Raw genomic sequence first — 27,503 nt, 5'->3', positions numbered from 1 at the left:
TAAGCAATGGCTCTCTGTTCTTATGCCTCTGTTTTATGATGTATGTCTAGGTGTTATGGCCCTTTGAGACATCACTGAGTGGAGTTGGCCATGTTGGGGCTTAGCTGTCAGGGTCATCAGCAGCAAATGTGTGTGCAGGAGGATATGTTAATTTTAGTTTATGGTCCGATTCCTTTTTTCTCCTGATTAACAGGTGTTTCCTGCTTGACACGCTGCCAGATGGCACTGCATTGCTTGAATGTGACTCGAGTGCCCAGTATAATGGTTCTCTTCCTCTGCAGGTACAATCCTCTGTGGCGGTTGGCACACCAGACTACATCTCCCCTGAGATTCTGCAAGCTATGGAGGATGGCATGGGCAAGTATGGCCCTGAATGTGATTGGTGGTCTTTGGGAGTCTGCATGTATGAAATGATGTTCGGCGAAACACCATTTTATGCTGAATCATTAGTGGAAACCTACGGGAAAATCATGAACCATGAGGTAAGCACAGTTCATCTCGCCTACCCTCTACCCCCTTTAATTTCTTCTGACCTTGGGACAGCCGGTTTATCTGCACAAAGCCTCTTGAGGACGTCGGGCCCCAAAAGGGCTCAATCAATATTTTCTGATTCTAACAAAAGCAAACAATACACGTTCGATATTCCGCTGATGGTAAATTCAAGGCACAAGCAGGAGCAGTGCATGTGTTATTTATTCATTTATTTATTTATTTTTTATTTTTCATGTTGCTCCCCTTTTCTTTGAAATAATGCAGAGTTATGTCCTTCTCCAAAGTCAGGCCAGTGTTAAACGTATCTCCTTTTCAGGCATACACAGACCTCGCTTGAAGATGTATGAGAATAACAGAAGTTTCCTCTCCTTGGCATTTTCTCTAGTTTGAGTAGAATCCGGGCACAATGGAACAAGTCCCAGCTCCGCCTCTTAACTTCTTGATCAGCAGTGGGCCAGTATGGAGGTCCTGAGGAGATATTCTTTGAAATAGAATTGAGTAAGATTGTCCTTTTGTGAATTAGGCTCTTTCCCTGCGGTTGAGATGGATTTTCAGAGCCAGCCTTGTGGACAGATTCTGAGAGGCCGCCATAATCCAGTGAACCGGAAAAGACACTAATGCCCAGCCAAACTCATCAATCGAGTGTGACTGAGCAGTAAGGTTTAGGGTTAGATTTAGGAGAGTATGATGCTGGTGAAGGGTTCAGTTAAGCACACACGGAGTACTCTTACTAATTAATTCATCAAAATGTATAAAAAGACAGTAGTATTTAGGCCTTGGACAAGCTCCTATCCTTCCAAAATCGCAGATCAGTAAATCACTAAACACACGCTACTAATATATATATTTCGGAGGCTTGTGGAATCTGCTTAGATCACATGCTGTGCATAGGCCGACATCTAGTGGAAGCTGCAGAGTATTAGTTTGTTTTTCAAAACTCGAAAAGGGGCGTCGAATTAGGGCGTGCCAGTAATACTATCCCTAGTGTGACGTCCACTGTACCCATGATCCCTCATGCGTGTCGGACCCTCATATTGTTTTTTCCGCCATACCAGTCGGACGCATATTGCGGAGTTCCCTTGGCATTAGCCAATTATGTTAAGATTATTGTTAAAAATTCCCTGTTCTTTCCACCCTACGCTTAAGGTCGACGCCGGTGAAGATCGAGGATACCAGCCGTCGAAACTCCACAACAGACTTTGGGCCTCGGAAGGCCTCTGGCCTCGACCCTATACAAGTAGGGAGAGTGGGGGTTGGTCATACAGGCTCCCACATTTATTTCCTACATATACTCGCCCGTTGCCAAATTAATACATATGGAGAATACTCCGGGCAGAATTTGAAAGAAGTGTAACAGGAAGTTCCCCATGGTAGATGAGCACAATACTTGCAAATTGTGTCTCCCACGTGACCATCCTGAGGCTACCTATGGAGCTTGTATGCTCTTCAAGCCAAAAACACTTACAGACCGCTCCACTAAATGCTGGGCCCACTACGCTAGGCAACGAGAGGCCATGGACGCCGAGGGGGCCTTTAGCGATGGCATCAATACCGACGTATCAGACAGTGAGGACAGAAGGGTGACTTCAGATACCCACGCGCAAGCCCCCGACCTCGGAGGACTGGCCAGCGGCCCAGTTATGGGGACAACACCCGGCGGCAAAAGCGCAACCCACACTACTCCCACTGAACACATCAGCCCCAGCCGTTATGCGACACGTGTGTCGCGCAATCAGCAACGGAAGCCACCGAGAGAGCGGTCGAATGATTCTGTGTCCTCTGGGCGTTCCCGATCACCACATGACGAACACCAACCGTCCACGGTTGGAAAAGGTGCCCCTCTACCAATAGTTGTAGAGGCTCCGTCGTCAGACGATTCCGACCTCTATGCTCCCAAGTCTAAACGTGTAGCGTCTACTCCTGAGATTCGACACCCTCCTTCTACCACCTCTGAATCTCGACGGGATGCGTCGAAACCCTCGGAAACCCCTAAAACCTACGGAAAACATTCCTCTAGTCACAGGAAGGCGGATAAACCGTACAAGAGACCTTCAGAACACCATAAGGAAAAACAGAAAGCCCCTAAAGTGATAGAAAAGTCCAAGGTCCCTGACACTACTCCTAAGGGTAAAATTGTCCCTCCTACTCCTCAGGATATGGGCATGGATGAGGAAGCAGAGCAAGAGAGGTTTATTCCCAGTTCCAAGGAATGGAACTCAGCCGATATTGATAGGGTAATGAGATGAATGTCTTTTTTTGTAGACTTCTATGAGAAAGACCCTAATTATTTCCATAGCTATGCAAATACACCAGCTACCTCTACCCCTTCGGGATCCAAGGACTCTCAACCCCCTACTAAAAGGCTCTGCTCTGAGGCTCCGGCACAGGGATTGGTTTCAGACCCTTTGCTTATTGAACCTTACCAAATAATCAGACAGACAGGGTGTCCAAGAAGATGGGGATTTCGCAGAAGAAATCCTAGGTGACAAGAGCCATTACCCAGGCTATCCTGATATTAAAATCAATCCAGCGTAGAATTGATCCCTCGCTGGTAACCCCAAATCCTACTCGTGCAGTGAATCTACAAGTGGAAAAATTATTCCGGGCTGCACCTTCCGATCCCATGTACATAAGGGGTCAGTTAAAACCTGACTCCCTGGTAGTAACCAACAGAAAGAGGGCAGGCACACCACTAGCTTCTTCAGAAGCACCTCCCGATAAGGAGAGCAAAAGGATATATGCTCTGGGAAGGAAAGTTGCCTCCATGTCAGCCTATCGGGCACGTATTGCTAACATTACCACTCTTTTAGCAAGCTATAACTGCCATCAGTGGGAACAAGTAGCTGCTTTAGTAGCCTCTGCACCTGAACCACTAAAAGGCCAGTTGGCCCAAATTGCAGCAGACGGAAGGTTTGTGTCTGGATGCATCCTTAAAACAAATTTTGATGCAGCAGATAATACAGGAAGATTAATAGCCGAAGGCACAGTAATAAAGCGCCACGCTTGGCTAAGGCAGTCAGGGTTTAAACCTGAGACTCAAGCCGCGCTTATAGACATGCCGGTTGAGCCGAACGTTCAATTCTGCAAGGCAGTGGAAGAGGCACTAAAGACAGCTAAAGAGGAGTACGCGACCCTAAAATCTCTCGGCCAACTCACAAACGCCCATGTCAAAGGGGAAATAATAGTTTCCGTCACTTTCACGGCCAAAGATCCACGGGTTCCAACTACTACCAAAATCAAGGAACCTCATGAGGCAACAATCGGTTCCAAACATCACAGGGATTCACCAGAGGCCAGCGTAGTAGGGGTAGAAGGAGCCCTGCCAGAGGTGGCACGCCACCTAGTAAACAGTGTCGTTCCGCTTCACGTCCCCTCCCATGCATCCCCAGTAGGGAGGCGCATTTCCACCTTCACCCACGCATGGGAGGGGATCACTTCGGACAGATGGGTGATGTCCACAGTGTTCGCAGGATACTGTATAGAACTATTAGCGCGGCCCCACGACCATCCTCCAAGACAGAAGGTGCACTCGTTGGAGCACCAGAAAATCACCACTCTACTTGCAAAGGACGCCATAGAACTCATCCCGGGCAACCAGGTAAACAGGGGTATTTATTCAACCTACTTCCTTGTGCCAAAGAAAGATCTAACAATGCGCCCAGTATTAGATTTGCACCCTGCAAACAAGTATGTCAAGCCACAAAATGTCTGCATGACTACACTCCAAGAGGTAATCCCCCTACTAAAAAAGGGGATTATATGGCAACATTGGATATGAAAGATGCCTGTTTTCATATTTCAATGTTCCCAGCGCACAGAAGATTCTTGTGTTTCAAAATAGACAACCGGCACTACCAGTTCAGGGTGCTGCCCTTCTGTATAGCCTCGGCTCCAAGGGTATTCATCAAGATACTGGCGGTGGTGGCGGCGCACCTACGCAGGAAGGCAATCCCAGTGTACCCTTACCTGGACGACTGGCTCATCACAGGGGAAACCCCCTTAATTTGCAGACTAAACATCCAAAGAACAATCAACCTCCTCTTCCAATTGGGCTTCTCGATCGACGAGAAAAAATCAAGCCTAGTGCCAAGCACCTCAAAATAGTTCCTAGGAGCTGTCCTAAACACCCAAGAGGGCTTGGCCTTTCCATCAGAGGAAAGAATTTGAAATATGTTGCTGCAAATTCCTCTATCAGTCAGGTCACCAAATAAGGGTGCGCAAAGCAATGTGTTTGCTAGGCATGTTGGCATCTTGCATTCACCTGGCTCCCCATGCACGCCTGCGACCCATGCAGGAATGGTTGGCGAAACAGTGGTCTCAGGCAAGTGGTCAGTGGGACGATCTAGTGGTTGTTTCGCCAACACTAGTACAGAGTCTTCGCTGGTGGACAAGAGAGAATTTTACGAAGGGGAAACCCTTCTACGATCCAGAGATACAGGCCGTCGGCACAACAGACGCCTCCCTGGCAAGGTGGGGAGCTCACTACCTTCACCACACAGCTCAGGGTCTCTGGTCTCACACAGTGGCTCAGAACCACATCAATCTGCTAGAACTTCTGGCAGTCTTCAAATCGCTTCGGGCATTCAAACCCCTCCTATCCACCCTGTCAGTGCAGATCTTAACAAACAGCACAGCGGCGATGTTTTAGTTAAACAAACAAGGGGGCACTCCTTCGCCAAATCTGCCCAAGCTTGCCCAGAAAATGTGGAAATGGGCACTGAAACGGAAGATTTACTTGTCATTCCAACATGTTCCAGGGGATCTCAACTCGCTAGCAGATGCTCTGAGCACGGATCCCCTTCCAGAAGAACACGAGTGGACACTACACAAAGAAGTCGTAGGAGACCTCTTCTCTCAGTGGGGTTTCCCCACTATAGACCCATTCGCCACAAGCGAAAACAGGCAATGCCCAGACTTCACATCCAGGTTCCCCCAGCCAGGCTCCAAGGGGAACGCCCTATGGATGAATTGGTCAGAGATGTTTGCCTATGCTTTTCCACCAACCCCTCTGATGAGGAAGGTGGTCAACAAGATCTATGCACAAATCTAGTCTCAAACACTTATAAAACTGCCTTCTTAGTAGCCATCACATCATAAGAAGGGTCAGTGAAATTCAAGCTCTTAAGTGCAGGATCCTTTCTTTACTGTTCATAAGGATAAACTGGTTTTTCGCACTCGCCCTAGGTTCTCACCTTGGTTTATTTCCAAATTCCATGTTAACCAGTCTATTGAGCTACCGTCCTTCTTCCAGGAACCCAAAGCTCTGCTGAGGTGAAACTCCACACACTAGATGTGAGGAGGGCTGTCCTCTACTATCTAGACAAGACCAAGCCACTAAGAAAGACAGATCAACTGTTCGTCTCCATAGCTCCTGGCTGAGAGGGAGATTGTGTCTCTAAGAATGCCATCTCTAGGTGGATAGTCTGATGTATCCAACTGTGCTATTCCCTTTCAGATAAGACACTGCCTTCTATGCGAAGGGCCCACTCTACAAGAGGTACTGGAGCCACCCTGGCTTTCATTGCAAATGTACCCCTTGACAGCATTTTCAAAACAGCTACTTGGAGCTCTATTCACACCTTTACTGGGCACTACTGCATTGACACTCATTCCAAGACACTCAAGTGGGACAAGCGGTTCTAAGACATTTGTTCGCTCATGACCCTTCTCACATCCCACCTCCTTCGTCTAACACTGCTCGCTAATCTATGCACAGCATGTGATCTAAGCAGATTCCACAAGCCTCAGAAGGGATGCATTACTCACCGTAATCTTATTTCTGATGCTTGTATCTGCTTAGATTCACATGCGCTCGCCCTTCCTCCCCTCTGAGAGAAGGCGCATGCATGCTTGTAGTCTTATCTATCTTATCTGCTTGGATACTCTGTACTCACACTACTCGTCATGCGACCTCATGTCAGAAAAAATACAATCTGAGGGTCCTACACGCGTGAGGGATCATGGGTACAGTGGACGTCCCACTGGGGATACTATTACTGGCACGCCCTAGTTCGACGCCCCTTTTCGAGTTTCGAAAAACAGACTGTAATACTCTGCAGTTTCCACTAGATGTCGGCCTATGCACAGCATGTGAATCTAAGTAGATGGAAGCATCAGAAATAGGATTACGGTGAGTAATGTATCCCATATATGCATATGCATTCCGCATATCACCATTAAACGTTAAACACAGTAAGTGTGTCTTTTAGAACACTGTAATATAGCAAAGCAAGGGAAGAACAGACAAAGGTAAGTAGAACACAGATTTGAGAATATATCGGCAACAGAGTTAAAACACAATACTGCCTTATTATGAGGCCCTAAAAACACAATACATAACTGTATAAAAAAATGTAGCCCTTTCCAGGAGGCTAGTCATCTTTATTGTATGCTGAAATGTTGCCACGGACAATATGCAGTTTGTAAATGAGTTAAGAACAAAGGAAGCAACGTTCTTATGGGGTCCTCTCTCAATCCCACCAGCTAAATGAAAGCTGTGGTGGAGTAAAGAGTCGGACAAAGGCGTGGCATGTTTCAACAACGTTTTATTTAAGAAATAAAATAAAGTTCTCCCCATCTCTAAAGGGTTATCCCTCCCTGAACAAATATCAACTCGAGTGCTCGTTGTCAGGATGTTTGGCCAAACAAAAAGTGTCCGTCCTCTGTTCAAAAACCTGCTCTAACCCTACCGCTAATCTACAAAAGGGTTCAGCATCCAAATGAATATAGTACCAAGAGAATGACTCCCATCTCCTGATGAACTGGCTCAGCCTTTATCTTTTTTCCAACAATCATTTGTTTTAATTTCTGATTCAACAAAGAGAGCGTTGTCAGGAGATTGACTCCCTTCTTGTGACCCACCTTGCTTAGCCTTGAGGGCTGTCTTGGGATAGTCTCTGGCAATAGTCCTCAAAAGTCTCTTCACTTCTTTCCATGGGCTCCTGAAAGCTAGCTTTACAGTTCCAGCAATTCTTCCCTGTCTTATGACACTATGAAGATTACTTCTAGACAGCTCTTGTTGTCTAGTATCCTCTTGACTCTTACTTGGATTACCATGTGACGAGGGAGATGACTCCAGAGGCTGTCTTGACACTTGATTCTCTGGGTATCTCTACTGCGATGAGGGAGATTACTCCTGAGGCTTGCTTGACTCTAGAGCTGCCCCAAGCCCCTATTGGGTCTTCCGATACTCCTGTTACCATTTACTTGTCGGGACAGCGTCTCTGGTTCTTCCTGGGGTGCTGGGCTGAGGTGTATTGCTTCAGTGCTTCCTTCATTCCGCTTCCTGCTTCGTCCTTGCGGCTCTGCAGAGACTTGGGCCACATGGCTCCGACGCAGTTACAGGTTTACTGCTGCAAGGTCACCCCACCGCTGGCTTCTTCCCCACTCTTCCATTGGTCTTCCCCACTCTTCCATTGGTCAGGAGCTTGGCTTCCTCCGCAGCATTTTTGCTGACCATTCTTGGATGTCCCTGCCACTGGGGATCAGCGTTTTTCCCAGGTCTGGAATTCGGGGCAGGGCTGGCTTCAGCCCTGCTGCTGTCAGTGCTTTCTCGCTCTTTACTCCCTGTGACTGGATCCTCTCCAGCGTGAAGTCAAAGTCCATCTTTCTGTTGAGATAATCTTTATGCCTCCTTCGGGCCAACTCTTCTCAGAATTCTGGTAAGGCAACCTGTTATTACTCTGCAGGTTTCTTTGGCTCTTCTCATCTCGGTCATATGCATTTTTGAATCAAAGGCAGAAGAGGCACGATCATAACAGACTGTACTGTTAACAGGGTTTTCTGATAAGGACTTTGTCCCAAGAGAAATGGAGTTGGGTGATTCCTTCACAGAACTGGAGTCCTTATCTCCATGAGGGGAGTCTCTCCCTGTGAGGTCCTGCTTTCCACCAACCCTAGGGGGACTATTGGGTAGTGGCCTCCCCTCCCTAGCCTCACAGGGAAGAGCTCCCGCCTGGGGAAAAGTGATGAGATCCCGTGAATTGTCACAAAGCCCAGAGGGGAGGGACGGAAGATGGGGTGTGGGGGGAGGAGAGGATCCTTGCCCAGTACTCCACTGATCACGGTCAGTCAAGGGAGGTTTAGGGTTAGGGCTTTGAGGCCATTAAATCATATGGCGGTAGGAGGTAGCAACAGGTATGTTCACTGAGGCCCTGTACTTTGATTTTCTCTAGGACCACTTCTCGGGCTCCTGAATTCACTAGGCCCATTTTGTGTCTTAGTTCCGTAGAGGAAGGGCCAGGACTTGCCAGTGCAGAGTAAACTTTCTGCCTCGGGATTGAAGTCAGTCTAGTCAGCGGTTCTGTGCTCTGTCGGAACGGTTTCTGTCACTGGATAGCTGGAAGACCTGGCATGATGAAGGAAGGTCTACTGCGTGGTTGAGAACCTTGGAGGACCCCCAGGGGACACTGCATGTGATGGCGATGACAATTGTGAATATATTTCAGAAGGCGACCCTCTTAGTGGAAACAAGAAGCTGGATCGGCAAGTCCCCTCTTCATGTTGGAGAGCTGCCATTGCGGGGGAGGAGGGGGGAGGGGGGAAGACCTCTTGTTCTACAAGCCAACGATCTGCAGGTTCACAAGTCTGAACGCGAGGCAGCATCCAATGCAGCAAGGTAGGGCGGGTGGGAGATGGTCAGTCCACAGGATGGTCCCAGCACACTGATCCTCGAACAGTGGGTAAGACTGGTTGTTCCCACCGATCCAGGGGTTGAAGTACTGATGAAGGCCTTCTGGAGAACAGCAAAGGAGCAGGGCTTGGGCAGAACAGTTGAAGACCATGTTGATTGGCTTCAGTAAGTACCGGGTCTTCAGCAGGATGCTCCTCCTCTTAGGCGTCTTGGCTCCATCGAGTATCTATTGATTGGCTGCAGGAGTTCTTCTTTTTATCCCAGATTTCTCGCTTTGGTCCCTGCAGAGCCTACCAATGGCAAGGATCTGCACCATTCAAATGACCACTGCTGTCCAAACATGGACAGCCCCTGGCCACCACATCCTCCACAACATTGTCCCAGCAACACACACACACTTTGGCCAGAATGTGGACTGGGACGAAACGGTGCCAGCCCGCATATCCAGCCACAAATGCATACTGTGGATTGCCTGAGAAAGGGCTTACCATATTTGGCAAATCAAGACCAGAAAAGGACAAGGCCTTGTGGCACAGCCATTTTATAGCCCATAGACTCTAAAAAGGCATTGTGCTGTAAAATGCAAAATGCCCGTCGTGGACAGCTTGCAAGTAACCATAAAGTTACTAAAAACGAATAGAAAGGAATACAAAGTACCCCTACCGCACCTCACTGCAAGGTGAAGCGTGTAGTGTAAAACAAACAATGGGGTTTTGTAGTGGAGGGCATATCTCCCTGCACTGATATCCAAAGGGACTGATCAGTGCCTCCAAAACAGATGAACTAGGCAAGGTAAGTAAAGTAAAAAGACTTTACCTCAAAGTCAGATCTGATTCAGAGAAACATCAAAAAGTTTAGCGGTTCCATAGAAGTCTTTGGAGAAATAGCAGCAAAAGAAAATCTTTACTAACCCTAAAAATTGGCCTTTGAATCTCCAACAAGTGAAATTGGGTGAACGCTGGCCAAATACTCAAAATATAAATTTGCCTAGAAATCCCAGACTTCAATGAAGTATCTGGTCAGGTTTGATCTTGGCTTCTTCTACCCTCGCCTTTTAATAGCAGACTGGGTAGAAGTTGCATTATGTACCTTCAACCTTTTAATTTCACACACATGGAACAAGGTTTAGCTGCATATAAAACTCATGAGACGTGCCCTGAAGCCGCCACAACTTGTGCCTCTATCACCTTACCAACCAATAGAAGTCACAGCTAACTGCAAAGAGGCTCGCTCAGGAATTGGGTGGGACACCCTAATCCTTAGAGGCCTCTGCTCCCTCCGGGGCAACTGTTGTGTCCTGATTGGAGTGATGTGTGACCAGTAACTGTCGGATACAGGGTCTGTTACCAGAGGTACCGTACCTTTGGGCAGAGGCCTTGTCCTACACACTTCACAAGTGTCTGCTTTTCCTACATTACAGCCTAGCATGCTACATTTATGCTGCATGTCTCCTATTGGGAAAGTGCTGTTCATATCGGAGCCTACTTTAGCTACCATCTGCATATAGGCTTTGATATTTACATGACTTTGCCTGTCTAATTTCATATGTGAATGATTTCTGTGCAATTTCCTTTTAGGAACGTTTCCAGTTCCCATCACATGTTCCTGATATATCCGAAGCTGCAAAAGACCTGATCCAGCGACTGATCTGTGGACGTGAGTGTCGGCTGGGACAGAATGGCATTGACGATTTCAAGACCCACCCGTTCTTTGATGGGATCATCTGGGAGAATATTCGAAACCTTGAAGCACCTTACATCCCTGACGTCAGCAGCCCGTCAGACACGTCGAACTTCGATGTTGATGATGATGTGCTACGGAATCCCGTAAGTCCCATTTGCTCATAGAATTCTTTTCTGCAGATGTTAAATTGTATGCTAATAAGTGTGAGAATAAAACCATGCTAATAACGAGGAAGTCGGCCCACTGTTTCAGGATTAGGCCTCCTTGCATGGTGACTGAATTAAAGACCTGGATTACTGGCTTCTTTACCCCCATTTGTTTGCAGGAAACTAATTTTAAATGCAGTTGTTGCATTTTTGTAGTAGGAGTACATGTACACAAAGCAGTATTTCTATTAAATGTTAGTCTTCCAAGAATCGGTCTTTTCTAAAAGCCTCTTTATTAGTGAGATTTTTCCAAAGCCCTCTGGGGTGTCCTTAAACCTCTTTATTGGTAGACCTAGCAGAGCAGTCTTGGCTTCACTCAGGAAAGGGGAGAGGTCATGTAGATAGGAACAGTTGGTCCCAAACGCAACCCAAGAAACTGCGCTACACTGGTGTACTGAAAAATATATTTTGTTAAACATTAAGCTAATGTGCATCATACAACTGGCAGCAACCCTACACATTGTAGTGATGATGTGGAGGAGAAAGACATCTATACATCGGCATTACCTAGTTATGCTCAGTATCCACAATGCTAACATGTGAATTGACACTATATTCTCCCTCCCCCCAGTACACTGGAAAACGGGTAAATCCTATGCATAAGTGTAGTACCTTGAGGGCAGTGAAGAGGTTAAACAGTTTAAACAATGCCTTAAAGACTACCAAAAGGTAGATACTGTAACCCAATACATTTCTATGGACAGTCGTGCAGTGGACTGACGTATTATATTAATTTAAAGAAAAAGGAATCGCAGGTGCCAGCTAAAACTCTAGAGATCGAATGGGAACTCACCAATCGTCAGTGATGAGTACTCTTCTTAGTCCTTTTAGGAAAGGGGCCCTGCAACCTGGGGTTCTCAGGAGCTATTGGACTAAGACTCCCATGATTACTCACCATGCATGGTAGGGCTAATTTGCAGTACAAAACAGCTGGAGAGCCAAAGGTTATGAAACCCTGCTTTAAAATGTCAATGTGTTAAAATGTTCCCCCGTAGACCCACAGAGCAGCCTGCTCATACCTCCTCAAATCTCATTGCACACACGATTCCCCGAAGGCAAAAGGACAACTGGACAAAATAATGAACCCCAGATTTTCTCTCTGCGCATCAGTTTTGGCAGAGATGTGAACACCGCACATGGACAACTGGACCTTTTTATTTTCTCAGGCTCTTTCCACCCCCACAACTTCCGTCCCTCTAACCTTTACTGTACCTGGATCATCTCTGGTAGAAGCCCACAGGTAAATGACGATTATGATGTTTCAAGGTAGAAAGACCGCTCTGAGTTCATATCTATGAAAGGGCCTGTTCTCTTTACCAAGTGCTTTTCAAATCCTAAACAGTAACTTGACTATCTCTAAATTAGCTACTCTTTGGTTTAACCTTGTGTTACTATGCTTGCCTGACCCACTCCCCCTGTTTGAAAGGCACTTTGCGGTCCAGGAGGGTGCTGCTGGAGTCTCTTCACGTCGTCTTCGTAGGATGTTGCCCTCCAGTGGTCGATTCTGACTCTAGTCCCAAAAACCTTGCCATTTAAGCAAGCTCCCACTCATTTCACAGCCCTAAACTGTCAATCGCCCAGTAGGGTGGCTGTCCTCCCGGACAGACAGCCAGCCTGCCAATCAGAACTGGTTTCACTCAGGCACACCTAGAGATAAAGGTCAGGGAAGTTTCGAGACCCTCCCTCACTTCCTGCTTTTCCAGACAAACTGGAGCCTGGGTGGGCTTCAGGGCTGAATCCCGTCAAAGGCAAAATGCACAAAAGACTCAAACCTGATTCAAACAGAGTAAAAGCCCAGAAGGAACTGACGAGCAATGGCGAGAAAAGACTGGGGCCATTTTGGGAAAATGGTCACCCTCGGGTGCTTTACTGCAGCTGAGCAATCGACCTGTAGATGCATTGCACAAGGTAGTAAAAAAAGAAACCGTTGCCACCAGCCAATTCAAGTTAGTGTTGCATGAGGAATGGTTTAAAGGAGTTACTATGTAACCCCCAGCACTCCACAGAGGGTGGTGTGTGCTGGACCCACAAAGGAAAAGGTAAGTAAGACAGGGGTCATCTTACTATTGTTGGGAACATTAGTTAATCCAAGAAAATGTAGCTAAACGTTAGGAGAAGTCCAAGTGACTTCAGTGGCACTGCACAAAAGGTGCTGTGTCACAATGCAAAAAGCAGATGACCATGGAGTTTACCAGACTCCATTAAACAGTAAGAAACACAGAAAATCCAAGTCAGAAAAACACATGAGGGTGAGAAAATAGTCCCACTCAGGAGTCCATCAAAAGTGCTGGGGTCTCTAAGGTGAAAGGGAATTGACACAGAAATGAAAATTCTCCCTAACACAGGTTGCACCAGCGGCTGGACCAGACTGGAACTTGCACCCACAGCTCCTAGATTCCTTGGACTGGAATCCAGTGCGGGAAAACAGACCCCCGACGACGCAACAACCCTCCAAGTCTGAGGAACAGGAGTGTGGTGTGTAATTACCTGCACCCCTATCGCATAGCTCTCGACTCACACGCTTTTGGCGGGTGTTACCCGCCTTGTAAAGGGCTGACTCACCCGCCAAGCCTCCTGCACGCCCATTCATTCCAATGGGCGTCTCACCCGCCAAAAACAAAATCGGGTGATTTCACCCGCCCTTGCAACACAAATGGTTGAGAGCTATGCCTATCGCCACCTGTAAACGTTTTTTTAATACGTTAGAAATATCTTACAAATGTTTGGCTTTGGCAAAACATGTTGCCAAAAGCTAGGAACAGTCTTACTCACCAGTATCCAACTTAATCTGTCTTCTGGGATCATGTTCCCACGCACAAGAACCTTCTACAAGCTTTTTCCCAGCTTCCAAAATGTTGTGACCTTTTTGGGCACAAGCCCCCAGTCAAGTTAAGGTTGGGCTTTCCAAGTTAGAGTTGTATTCTTATGGACTGCCATTGAAACCACTGCTTTCCCTTTCTGTACTGTGGGGTGGTAGGGGAGAGGTTGTAATACCTGTGCATAGTCGTTTTCATAGTGTTCATAAATTAATATAGTATTTTCTTAACTATCTAAGTGTAATCCCTGATTGCTCACTGTGGACCCTTTACCAGGCTCGCCCCTCCTGAAACCTGGCCTGGAGCACTCCCCATGCTAACTTGATTGGTTTGACTAAGCTCCGAAGGTTGTTCCTGTTCACTAACTAGGTTGGCCTCCTACGCATCTGTCCACCAAGCCAGTGTGTAGAAACCAAGTCTTAACAATGGACCAGTCAGGCCCCTTGTGCCCTCACTTGCACTTCTGTTACTGCACTTGCACGCTTAGAATCATGGTCTTCCCTGTGCCCCCCACCCTTCACTTCCCTCCTCCCCCCCCCCCCCTCTTCTGTTACTGCACTTGCATGCTCGGAATCGTCTCACGACCAAGTAGGAACAATATTGTATGACTTCCCTGTTCATCCCAACTTTCACTCCTCCCCCATTCCATCTCCCCTCATTTGTTACTGCATTTGCACGGTCCAAATGTCTCAAGACCTAGTAGGAACGTAATTGTTTTTAGTTTTTTTTTCTTTCTCCCTTTCACCCCCACCACCCCCCTTGTCTTGATATGCCTTGAAACACTTTTTGTTGTATAGGCGCATAAATGAACAGTTCTGTGCTCTGGCTTAAAATCAGTCAGCTCCCTGCAGCGGGGATGAAAACTACTGCTTGCTGACCGCGGCTCCAACGAGACCATTCAGAGTGGAATAATCACGATTAATGCTTAATGGCAGATGAAGCCAAGGTGCATTTCTCTAATAATGCATTCACTGCTGCACCTGGCTCCAGAGAGATCAAGTGGAAGACTGTCCCTTTGGGACAAGAATTTAAGCAGACTCTGTGACTAACTCCTTCACAGACCATTCTGAGTTCTTGAACATTTACACTTCTGCAGGGAAATTCTGATCCTTGTCGCATATTGTTCTTACTGACCTTCACTTCTAGCTTCTTGGAAGGCCTGTATTTCAGGGGCGCAGAATAGGAACCCACAGGATCCGATGATAAAACGCTGTTCAAGAATGTTCAAGAATATATGCAGCCTCAGCATCTGACTGGGGCGTCAATCAGCATCTTAATCATTCCACTTCTACCTTGTAATGGGATGGTCCCAATGTCCTAAAATAAAATACCTAACCATAGACCACTCAACCAGCAGCCTTCATGGCTACCACACAAACTGTGTCTAAAACAATCTGTACCCCTATACACAACATCCACCCATCATATGAATTACAATTTGTTCACCATGCTGTCCCTTGATTTTGGGGATCTGATACAAGTGCAGCGAAAGAAGCAACCAACCGCAGGGATCACCATAGGAGGCCCCCCCTCAGAGACCCAGCTCCAGGTTCGTGGCATACCACCTAGAAAAAGATGGATGCAGAGCAGCATTTGGGCCAAAGGAAGTCGGTGGACAAATATGGTACTAGGGATCTTCAAAACACCACTACCCCCTGACCCAAGGGTCTCCTGTAGACTGTACTAAGGAATACATCAGGACCTGTGGGAAAATACAGTGCCAGCTGTTAGGGGCATTGTGCTAAAGTCCACTTGGAGGTAAGACTCTATAAAACTATCCCTTGGCATACAGGTCACCAACTCTCAGTATAAGTCTTTACTACCCAAAGGATTGGTAGAATGGCAGAGCAGCCAGGCTTATCTTAGAAGGATGTGAGCTGTGGGTAAGTACACTGAGCCCAGTCAATACAATAGTCCAAAGAAACACTTAACAGACTGAAGGATATATCAAAATTTCTGATGCTTGTTAATCTGCTTAGAATCACATGCTGTGCATATGGTCCGACATCCAGTGGTAACCGCGGAGTATTGCCTCTTGTCTTTCGGGGGACCGAAAGGGGACGTCGGCATAGGCGTGTCTGAAACACTATCCCTATCGTGACGTGTGTAGTACCCAAAATACCTTACGCGCAGAGGTCCCTCAGATTGTTTTTTTCCACCCAGATAACTGGTCGCCCTATAGCGGAGCACTTCATGAGACATTGTTTATCTTACCGAATTGTCGGTTTAATCCCCGTTAAGTCACTTTGCCTATCAAGAACATCTTCGACGAAGACTACGGGGGTACCGTCTACGGCTGTGGATTCCGACACCGAAGATCCCGCGTTCGGACCTCCACGTGGTCGTGCCTTGTGGCCGGCCTACACAGTAGGGAGAGTGGGCTCGGGGTTTGCCATACTACTATGATGTCTTTCCTCTTTTCCACTTCTTTCCTTTTTGGTCTGGTCACCCTTCCCTTCTGCTATGGAAAGGACTCCATTTAGATTCTGCCCTCGGTGAAGGGTCAGATATCCGTGGAAAGACGAGCACACTTTGTGTGCGCTTGTCTCCCCCTAGAGCACTAAAGCAGTGTTCGGCGTTAAACTCCTAAACCTAATCCCTTAAGGAGCGCCGGTTGAAGCGGTGGGTCGTGTACGGGATGTCACGCGTGGAGCCTCCCTCCCCCGCCGCGACACTAGCCGAAAGTGACGGGGGTACATCGGATGACCATACGTCCAACGCGGACGTTGTAGACCTTGAGGCGGACGATTCTAGAGCCGCCACGCCCGACCCTTCCAGGCTTGACTCCGGTCTTGCTACAGGGACCATACCCGGTGACAGGGGCGTACAATCGCACCGCACAAAACACACAACCCAAGCGCCCTCCTCGACGACCTTGATCGATTTGATCCGAAGCCTTCCCCGCATCCGCAGCAGCGCATGACTGGGCTTAATAAACATAACAAAGGCGCTACTCCCCAAACTACACACGCCGAAGTTTCTGAACAAGAAACTTCGAAGAGTTTCAAGGTTTCCAAGGCCTGTGCAGGCCCGAAAACTACGAGTAGGCCTCTAACTACGAGTAGGCCTCTAACTACGAGTAGACCTCTAACTACCAGTAGGCCTCTAACTACCAGTAGGCCTCTAACTACCAGTAGGCCTCTAACTACCAGTAGGCCTCTACCCGAGAAACCATCATCAGAGGCTTTGTCCCCCGAAGATTCAGTAACCATCAGTAAGAGTATCAATAGGATTGCTACGGCGGTGGGCCTAGTACCGGTTTCGCCCACAGTTATGGGCCAATCCGCCGAAAGGTTTTCCACAGTTTTGGAAGACGATCCTGAGGACTCTTACGAAGAGAGCCAGGTACCCCTCTCAACCACCCTGAGGAGATCCTCTGAACGCCTTAGGGTGGAGGACCCTGTTCCTGCTCAGCTGGGTCCATTTGGGTCATCCAAGTGGACTACGGAACAATTTGAGGGGTATATGGATCGGCTGGAGCAGGTTTTCGGGGCTTCTGATCAACCTCTGCCGAAAAAAGCTCAGGTAGACCCTAACCCTCACATACGAGTTGCCCAACACCATGTTGATTATCAAGAAGATGTCCAGAAGGACACGTATAGAGACATCTATACAGAAGAAGAGAGTTCTTTTCTGGACAATTATGGGGAAGACCAAGGCGCAATGGACAACTGGGAGGACCCCCAGCAGGACGATCACAATTCTGATATCGTTTGCCTCGACTCTTTCCCATCCACACAGGTTGGGCAAGTCCTCCCGGTGGATGATCAAATGGCTTTCAACAACATGTTGAAAAAAGCAGCGGAACTCTTCAAAATTGCCATGCTTGAGGCATTGCCTGAACAGGATTTCACGGAAAACATTATTAATGACAAGCCTCCGGCTAGCCAGTCTATTCCCCTCTTGAGCTCTGTAAAGAGACGGCTGGCCCCTTCTTTACTCACACCCGCTTAGACTAGGGCTGTGAATCCAAGGGTCGAAAAACTCTTACGGCCCTCCCCCACCGACCCGCTTTATATCAAAGGACACGCAATCCCGGACTCGCTGGTGGTGACCAACACTCGCAAGAGAGCAGGGGTTCCCCTTGCCATGGGAGAGTCGCCCAAGGACAAGGAGTCCAAAAGGTTGTATGCCTTAGGGAAACGGGTCACGTCGGCGGTTGCTTATACCGTCCGGATTGTCAATAGCAGAGTTACTGGCAAGCTACATTGGCGCCCAATTGAACCTACTCCAAGAAGGCCTCCAGGAGGTTCCGAACCAACCAGAGCCAAGCTTCTCGCCATTGTCTCCGAGGGCAAATTTGCCAATCAAAATATTGTAAAGAATACCCTGGACTCCGCAGAGGCAGCAGGCAGGTCCCTCGCACAGGGTACTCTCCTAAAGAGACACGCGTGGCTGCACACGTCGGGTTTCAGGCCTGAGACCCAGGCATCCATCATCAATAAACCCATTGAAGAGGCCAACCTCTTCGGAAAGGCGGTAGACGATGCGTTGGAGACAGCCAAGAAGGAGCATGAGACTATTAAGTCGCTGCACCAGATTTCCCAAAAACCCTCTTCACAGAGGGGCAGCAATTCTCGGCGGTCCTTTCGAGGACCAGCCCGCGCCGCTCAAAATAATTTCTGCACGGGCAACTTCAACGCAAGTCAACTGGCTGCAAGCCCCACTTACTACCCCCAGAGGGGTCAAAAGCGCAGAAAGAATAGAGGCAGAGGCTCCAATTCCAGAGGTGCGTCAACCTCGGGTCAGAAATGACCACCAAGTTCAGGTCCGCTCCCATGTCTCCCCGGTCGGGGGGCGGTTAACATCTTTCCTCAAGGCATGGGAGGGGATAACTTCAGACCAGTGGGTATTAAAGACGGTCACCCACGGTTATTGCGTGGAATTCGCCCGACCCCCCCCCACAGTTCAGACCGCCGAAACATCAACGCCTTTCTCCGGAACATCTGCAGATCCTGGTCCAAGAGGTGGAGGCGCTGCTGGGAAAGGACGCCATAGAAGCCGTCCCGATTCTTCAGGTAAACGAGGGTATTTATTCAATATACTTCCTTGTACCCAAAAAGGATCTCACCATGCGTCCTGTTCTAGACCTGCGGCCGGCGAACAAGTTCATAAAGCCCCAGAAGTTTCGCATGGTAACACTTGGTGATCCCATTGCTAAAACAAGGGGACTTCATGACAACATTGGATATGAAAGATGCATACTTTCATATTTCAATGCTGCCAGCGCACAGAAAATTCCTAAGGTTCGTGATTCAGGACAAACAGTACCAGTTCAAGGTACTCCCCTTCGGCATAGCCTCGGCGCCATGGTTGTTTACCAAGGTCCTGGCAGTGACAGCAGCACACCTGCACAGACTTTCAGTTCCAGTTTACCCTTACCTCCACGATTGGCTCATCACGGGGGACTCGTTCGACGTTTGTTTTTCGAACACCCAAAAGACAGTAGACCTACTGTTCAGCCTGGGATTTTCTATCAACGAAAAGAAATCCAGCTTAGTCCCAAGCCAAGTAAACCAGTTCCTGGGGGCCCTAATTCGCACGGAAGACGGTCTAGTCTTCCCTTCCAGCGAGAGGGTTCAGAACATGCTCACTCAAGTTCCTCAATATGTAGCCCGTCGGGAGGTGACGGTACGCAAAGCTATGCGTTTGCTAGGGATGATGGCGTCATGCATATACTTGGTCCCCCACGCGCGGCTGCGCATGCGTCCCATGCAAGAGTGGCTCAACAGCCAGTGGTGTCAGGCCAGCGGACAATGGGAAGATCTGTTAGTTGTCTCGCCAGCCCTCGTTCTCTCTCTGCAGTGGTGGTCGAGGGAGAACCTCTTGAAGGGGAAAACCTTCACCACCCCTGCAGTGGAAGCCACTCTCACGACAGACGCATCTCACAGGGTGAGGGGCTCACCTGCTTCAACAGACAGCGCACGGAGTGTGGTCCCCTCAGGTAGCGTCCAACCATATAAACCTACTAGAGCTACTAGCAGTGTTCAAAGCATTGAAAGCCTTTCAGGAGCAACTGCAAGGGAAGACAGTGCTGATCCTTAGCGACAGCACAACAGCAATGTATTATCTGAACAAGCAGGGGGGCACTCACTCTCCAGGGCTATCCAAGCTGTCCCAAAACATCTCGATATGGGCTATCAAACACAAGATGTTCCTGATATCCCAACATGTTCCAGGGGAACTGAATCTTCTGGCAGACGTACTGGGCAGACCTTTTCCTCTGCCGGAAGAATACGAATGGCGTTTGCACGAAGACATTGTATCCAACGTCTTTGCAGAATGGGGGTTTCCAGAGATCGACCTATTCGCTACTCAGGAGAACGCCCAATGCCCAGATTACGCCTCCAGGTACCCCCAGAACCGATACAAGGGGAACGGTCTCTGGATAACTTGGTCAGGGAAATTTGTTTATGCTTCCCCCCCCCCCCCCCCCCCCCCCCGACTCCCCTTCTGAACAAGATAGTGCACAAGATGCACCAGGAACCAGTCACCATGATTTTGGTGGCTCCCATGTGGGCCCGCCAACCCTGGTTCGCGCACCTGATGGAATTGTCCCTCTCCCCACCAGTCAAGCTGCCCTGCCCGTACAACATGTTGTCTCAGGACAGGGGGGAGACTCTGCACCCATGCCCACAAACTCTGAATTAGCAGCCTGGCTCCTGAAGTCATAGAGTTTGGACATCTGCAACTCCCTCAAAGATGCATGGACATGCTGAGGGAGGCAAGAAATCCTAACACACGTTATTGCTATGCCAGCAAATGGAAACGTTTTGTCATTTGGTGCAGTTCCAAGGGCGTCAATCCCACCGATTGCTCGCCTTCACACATTGTATTATATCTAACCCATCTGTTGAACTCTGGGTTAGTCTTCAATTCCTTAAAGGTTCACCTAGCGGCGTTGTCAGCCTACACCACATCGCAGCAAAAGGTGTTGTGGTGGAAAATACCTGTGATTAAAGCCTTTATGGAAGGGGTTAAAAGAATTTATCCCCCCATCACTCACCCAGCCCCTGGGTGGGATCTAAACGTGGTTTTAACTAGGCTCATGGGACCCCCTTTTGAGCCTATCCATAATGCTAGTATGAAAGACCTGACTTAGAAGACAGCCTTTCTAGTAGCTATTACTTCTATCAGAAGAGTTAGCGAACTACAGGCCCTCTCGGTCTTGGACCCCTTTGTTACAGTCCCCAAAGATAAAGTAGTTCTGCACACTCATCCCAGATTTGTGCTGAAATTTCAAAGTTCCATGTGAACCAGTCAATCGAACTACCCACGTTCTTCCAGAGACCTACTAACATGGCCGAAAGAAGCCTTCACACACTAGATGTGCGCAGGGCAGTCATGTTCTACATGGATAGAACTAAACCACTGAGGAAAACTAAACAATTCTTTGTTTCAGTGGCAGCTGGTAGAGAAGGGGGACCCTGTCTCTAAATCAGCAATATCAAGGTGGATTGTCAAATGCATCACACTATGTTACACTCTTGCAAAGAGAGAACTGCCCTTCAAACCTAGAGCACATTCTACTCGAGGCACTGGGGCATCCATTGCATTCATTGCAAATGTTCCCCTAGAGTCCATTTGCAAAGCGGCAACCTGGAGTTTTGTACACACCTTTACAAAACACTATTGCCTAGACACTCATTCTAGGTCTGATTCTCAGGTGGCACAAGCAGTACTAAGACATCTTTTCTCTTCTGTTTCTTCTCACAACCCACCTCCAGCTCCGGGTACTGCTCGCTAGTCTATGCACAGCATGTGATTCTAAGCAGATTAACAAGCATCAGAAGACATGCATTACTTACCGTAAAAGCATTTCTGATGATTGTATCTGCTTAGATTCACATGCGCCCTCCCTGCCTCCCCGCTCGGGGTGGAAGGAACATAGACTTCTTACTACTTTCTCTCTTCATGTACTCACTCACTATAGCCTTGGGCTCCCTCATGGCAGAAAAAATACAATCGGAGGGACCTCGGCGCGTGAGGGATTTTGCGTACTACACACGTCACGATAGGGATAGTGTTTCAGACACGCTTATGCCGACGTGCCGTTTCGGTCCCCCGAAAGACAAGATGCAATACTCCGCGGTTACCACTGAATGTCGGTCCATATGCACAGCATGTGAATCTAAGCAGATACAATCATCAGAAATGCTTTTACGTTAAGTAATGCATGTCATACATTTATTCTTATATACATAAGGCAAGGTAGGTAAATACTTATTTAGATTAACCAGCACACACAGGAATTATTTACAATACTTTTCATGGGTGAATACCTTCAATAGTAGGTGCTCGCACTTAGAATTGTTACAGAAAATGACACTAATGACTGTTCTACCATACTATTCGTAGTGCCGCTCACTCACATTTGTTACAGATGAATGATAGTTTCATTCATTTTGTAAAGTCCCATCAGACTTCTTAGCAACACTTTTCAAGGCTTCTAATGCTTTGGCAGTCCAATTCCTAACTAGTCAAGAGTTAATCAAAGTCAGTGTAGAGTGTAGCTAAAGTCTTCTTATGCAGCAGCAGAAAAGGCAGAGTTCCTCAGGGTACTTTAGTCACTAAAATAAAAATGCTTAAGAAAATAACACAAGTTACAGGGACCCTGCGAAGGGCTCCCGAAAGGAACACACGCTGTTAAGCCTGGGCCAGAGGTATGGGTGGACACCCAAACACCCTGTAACGTACTGTAGTCACATTGGAGCGACTTCTCGGCTTAAGGTAAGTTCTACTTTTAGCTCCACAGTATCTTAGGGTGGATGAAGAAAATGCAGCTGGATTCTCTTCTGTGCAGCAGCGACTGACCTGGTCTCCTTATTCCTCGTTCTAGTGATGAAAGGAAGGACTCAGAAGGGGATAGCACAAGAGCAGTCTCGGGAGAGGACACTCATCAAGGATTTCTTCAGTCTCTCACGTCGGTCTGCGGTTTTGGTGCCTTTTTAATCAGCTCCATCAAAGGACGGTTATAGACCAGTCCATCTTCCTTGATCCTGCAGTCCTGCACTCTGGTGAGGGGGCTTGGATGAGTGGGATTGTGACTCTGCAGGTCCAACTGGAGCTCACCAACATTCTGGGTGTATTTGTCCACACAGACGTTGCACTGCAAATGGGTCGGTGGTCCCCTGGTATTCACAGTATGTACCACTGGAAGGTCACACCACCTCTTGAGATGGCTCGATCTGCAGTTTGTCTTGTGAATGTTTGATCCCACCAGCCAAAAGAAAGGGGTCGCCCTCTTCAGAGCTCCTCTCTCGATAAGAAAACGGGGTCTGTACAGCAGTGGTCACTTCACGGTTACTGGAAGGGTCTGCAGGTGTCTTTGGTAGTCTTCAGCTTCGGAACTTCTGTCCATAGTTGACTTGCCTTCTGCAATAGGAACCTCACTTTTTATTCGTATTTCCCATTCACTCCTCTGCAAACTCAGCCGTTCACAGAAAGGGGTGGGTGGCTGTCCAGTCAGGACAACCAGCCCCCCATTGGGAACTGGTTGCATTCAGGCACTCTAGCAGACAAAGGACAGCAGAGTGTGAACCTCTCCCTGCTTCCTGTCCTCAGACACACTGGACCCTAGGTAGGGATACGCAAGTTCTCCCGCCAAAGGCAAAACTCGCGCACGTACTTCCCCATCCCAGAATGGTAGAAGGGCTACCAAAGGACAACCACACAAGAAATGCTGAAAAAAGAAAGGAGCCACCATGTTAAAACATAGGTGACCCCTTTGGTGCATAACCAAGGCTTGAATGCCGTCTGCCTTAAATAAAAATAGCACCCTGGTTGCTAGAACACATCCACTGCCACCAGCCATAACTATAGGGTTGTCACTGTGACTATAAAGTCACAGGAGCAGAGAGAAGGGGGTACTAGGTATCCCCTTAGCTCTACACAGAAGGTGGTGTGTGCTAATCACTCATAAGTTAGTTTTAGGAAGGATACAAGTATCCCTCTATCGTTAAACAGTCGTTAAGGATAGTGAAGGAATCTCAAAGGAGAACCCAAAGGGTCCTGAGCAACACTGCACATGTGCTGTATGCTGCAAAAGTGTAACACAGAGGCCTTAAAGAGATATGGAGGAAAGCAAGACTCCCTAGTACAAAGTAAAACAGAAAGAACAGAGTTCCCAAAGTCAGACCAAATAAGAATGAATGAGGGGGGGAAAAAGTCTCCACTCATTAAGGAGAGAAAGAAAAAGGTCCAGAAGTCAAGAAAAAAGTGCTGGGGGTCTCACTATGAGAGTGGATTAAGCATTACACTGATACATCTCCCCAACACCAGCTACAGAAATGAGGGAAAACACAGTAAGAAAAGGGCTTCATTTTTAGGCCACAGATGCAGCAGCACATCTTCACATATGTCATCCAGCGATACAGGTAAGAAATGGAGGAATAGCTGGGGTGTCCCATGGATAAACACGTTTCACTCTCGTGCATTTCTAAGCCAGCCCTCGGTTAGGTAAGATTTTCATAATAATTTTAATTCGAATGGATTGTGTCCTCCAATGCATTCCACATCTTTGACATGTAATGTCCACAGCTGTGCACTTCGGAAACTTTTTCGGCAGAGGGAGTCCAGCGTCGATGGCGTTGGGTCCATGTCCCTCGAAGGCCTCCATCGCAGGCGACGTCACAGGATGTTATAAATAGGACGCATGGCACCCGTAGCCTCAGTTCCGTTTTTTCCACGAACGTGTTAACTTCGTGAGACTCGGCGCGCCTCATGTGTTCATCATTACAATGCCTTTCTCTTCGACTCCCTCCGACTCTGCGGTCTGGCTTCAAGACCTGCCGGGATTGCAAGTCGAAAATGTCGCACACCGACCACCACCGCATTTGTTTGTGGTGCCTGGGCGAGTAGCATGACACCGACGACTGCTCGAAATGCCAGTCGCTGACTGCCAAGGTCTTGTGGAAGGGGGAAGCTCCAGGTAGGTAGGGGCTCTAAGCCTGTTAAGTCCTGTACTTCAAGTGCAAAGGGGTTTCCACCGACGACTCGGAGGGGCGACTCTCCGTGTTGGATGAAATCCCAGGGATCTTGGTCCCGGAGTGGTTCCCGCCACTAGTCTTCCTCGTCCCGGCACTCTAGGAAGCGCCGTCACCAGTCGCCTTCCCCATCCTCGGAGGATGGAGCCTCGAGGAAGGTTACGTGCCCTACGAAGTCCTCGACTCCAGAGGAATTGGCGGTGTTTAAGAAATCCATGTTGGCGATTTTTCAATCGCAGGGCACGAGTCTGGTCGTGCCTTCTGATGAAGCCGGCCTGGATCGGTCTCGTTCTGTAGCTTGCACGCTTTTGGGCTCAGGTTCACAACGGGACTCACATTGGGAGCCTTCGAGGTCCCGTACGGACAAGGAATTCGAAAGGTCGCAAGAGACGTGCGTCTAGGTCTCGCACCTCGTCCCCAGCGAGACCGCAGCTACCTACGGAGGGCTCAATGCTGGCGTTGACTCGGTCGGCCCCGTCTGTCCGACTTGGATATCGATGCTTTGCCATCATACCAGCCTACGGCGCCGTCGGCACCTGTGTCGACGACAAAGCCTTAGACTCTCACCACGTCGAGGTTGTCGATGCTCTCGGCATCGAAGCCTTCGCACTATCGGTGCCTTCGGGGATTTTATCTCGAAATTTGCCTTTAGAGTTCCCGGACATCGTGGATCCTTCGAGGAAGGCCACGGCAAAGTCTGTGTGGCCAGTTGTGGACTCCAGGCCCTCTTCTGTCACCAGACCTGGGTTTCACCGCCCTCTGGCTGACATTTATGAAGAGGAGGAGAGGTCTGAGTTTGAGGACCCTGGTGAACTGGATGAAGCTCCACAATTTTCTGGTGACTGTCAGATGGAGGAGTTGAGGCAGACCCTCCATGATGCTAGTGGGTTGGACACTTCCCGGAAGTGGAATTTTGTAGACCTGAGCCTGGGGCTTGTGCAGAGTCTGTACAGAAAGCTCATGTCACGGGTCTCGGAGTATCTGGGCTTATCCAGTCCTTCTGAAGACTTTGTGCAGGATGATTTGATGGACATTTTAGATCAGGGTCCGTCCTCTGACCCGGTTTTGCCTTTTCATCTTTCCTTACAGAAAAGGGTGGCAGCTGCTTGGCAGTCCCCAGATTCTCTTCCGGCTGTTAAGTCCTTGACCAAGAAATACTGCTCTTCCTTTAGCGACCCCAGCTATTTATCTACTCATCACACTCCCGAGAGTTTGGTGGTTCAGGCGGCTACGGCCACCTCGAGGCAAGCGGCGTACCCTACCATCCCTCCGGATAGGGACGACAAGCGCTTCGACGGTTGGGCTCGGAAGGTATTTTCTGCTGGGAGCATGGCTTTGAAATCGTACTCTCCACTTATGCCTTGGCAAAGTTTACACACACTCTGGGGAATTGTTTCTTTTGCGGATGAGCATATTGCCAAGGGGAAAGAAAGAGGTGGGTTCCTTGCTATTGTGCAGGATGGCAAGTGTGTGAGGCCCTTCAGTCGGGTTTGGATACAGCTGACAGCGTGAGCCGGTCCATGGCTGCAAGCACCGTTCTACGCAGATTTGCGTGGTTGCGGAAGTCAGGGTTTGCTCTGGATGTGTAAGCCAGTCTTCTGAACATGCCCTTTGATGGCGCACATTTATTTGGCAGCAGGGCTGATGAGAGCCTTGAGGGGTAGGACGAGAGGGGCCGCCAGTCAAAGGGGCAACTGCAAGAGTACCCATGGTGGTTGGGGAAATCGAGGTGCCAAAGCCGCTCAGGCAGCTGCCTCTTTGCCTTCAGGCACTGCCGCAGCTGCTTCTAAACAGTCCTGAGGCCATGTCCCATGGTTCGCCGGTTGGGAGCAGGCTGTCTCAGCATCTCGAAGAATGGCGTGCCATTACTTCAGATGACTGGGTTCTGGATACCATAGCCCATGGCTACTGCCTTCCCTTCCTTCAGCGGCCTCACGACAATCCACCGGGGAAACTCTCTTTGAAGCTTACGGATCCGCTCCTTGCGCAGGAAATCTTGTCCCTGCTGGAGAAAGGCGCTATAGAACTGGTGCCTGTAGCGGAGAGGGAAAAGGGATGGCATTCCCCTTATTTTTTTTAGCCCAAAAAAAGACGGGGGATTGAGACCCATCATGGACTTGCGTTGGTTGAACAAACTTCTCCGGAAGGACAAGTTCAAGATGGTCACTCTTTCTCAAGTCCTCCAGGTCCTTCAATTTCAGGATTGCTTGGTGTCTCTGGATCTCAAGGATGCTTACTTCCATGTGCCGATCCATCCCGCGCACAGGAAGTACCTGAGGTTTGCGGCTGGAGCTCATGGTGGTAGTGGCAGTGTACTGCAGGTGAGACGGGGTGGAGGGTTCATGTCTACCCCTACCTGGACGACTGGCTGATACGCGCACGCTCTCCCGAGCTAGCGGTGGATCATCTCAGCGGCATCCTCCACAGGCTGGGCTTCTCCCTGAATTTCAAGAAGTCGCACCTGACACCTTCGCAACAGCTCCAGTACATCAGGGCTGTGTTGGACACGTCCTTGGGAAAGTGTTCGCCTCCCAAGGTAAGGGCTCGTCACATTGTGCAGATGGTGGATAAGTTTCAACATGCCCAGAGTCTCCTGCCTTTCGAATTCTTAAGTTTGCTTGGCCTCATGGCATCCTGCATTTTTCTGGTGCCAGAGGCCAGGCTGCGGATGAGATCCCTGCAGTGGGCT

General features: G+C 48.6%; 1 protein-coding gene across 2 annotated transcripts in view; it reads left to right on the top strand.

Annotated features, from left to right (window-relative positions):
- CDC42BPB (CDC42 binding protein kinase beta) overlaps positions 1 to 27,503 on the top strand; it is an 867,880-nt gene that overhangs the window by 314,350 nt on the left and 526,027 nt on the right. For both annotated transcript variants that reach the window (XM_069638111.1, XM_069638110.1), the window contains exons 7-8: positions 282 to 482; positions 10,702 to 10,950. In XM_069638111.1, coding sequence (XP_069494212.1) covers positions 282 to 482; positions 10,702 to 10,950 — 450 coding nt within the window. The remainder of the gene's footprint in view (positions 1 to 281; positions 483 to 10,701; positions 10,951 to 27,503) is intronic.

Source organism: Ambystoma mexicanum, chromosome 14, assembly GCF_040938575.1.
Source record: "Ambystoma mexicanum isolate Mex_15411 chromosome 14, UKY_AmexF1_1, whole genome shotgun sequence".
NCBI classification, from domain to species: Eukaryota; Metazoa; Chordata; class Amphibia; order Caudata; family Ambystomatidae; genus Ambystoma; species Ambystoma mexicanum.
The sequence above is the reverse complement of the archived record's forward strand: the minus strand, read 5'-3'. Positions and strand labels throughout refer to the sequence as shown.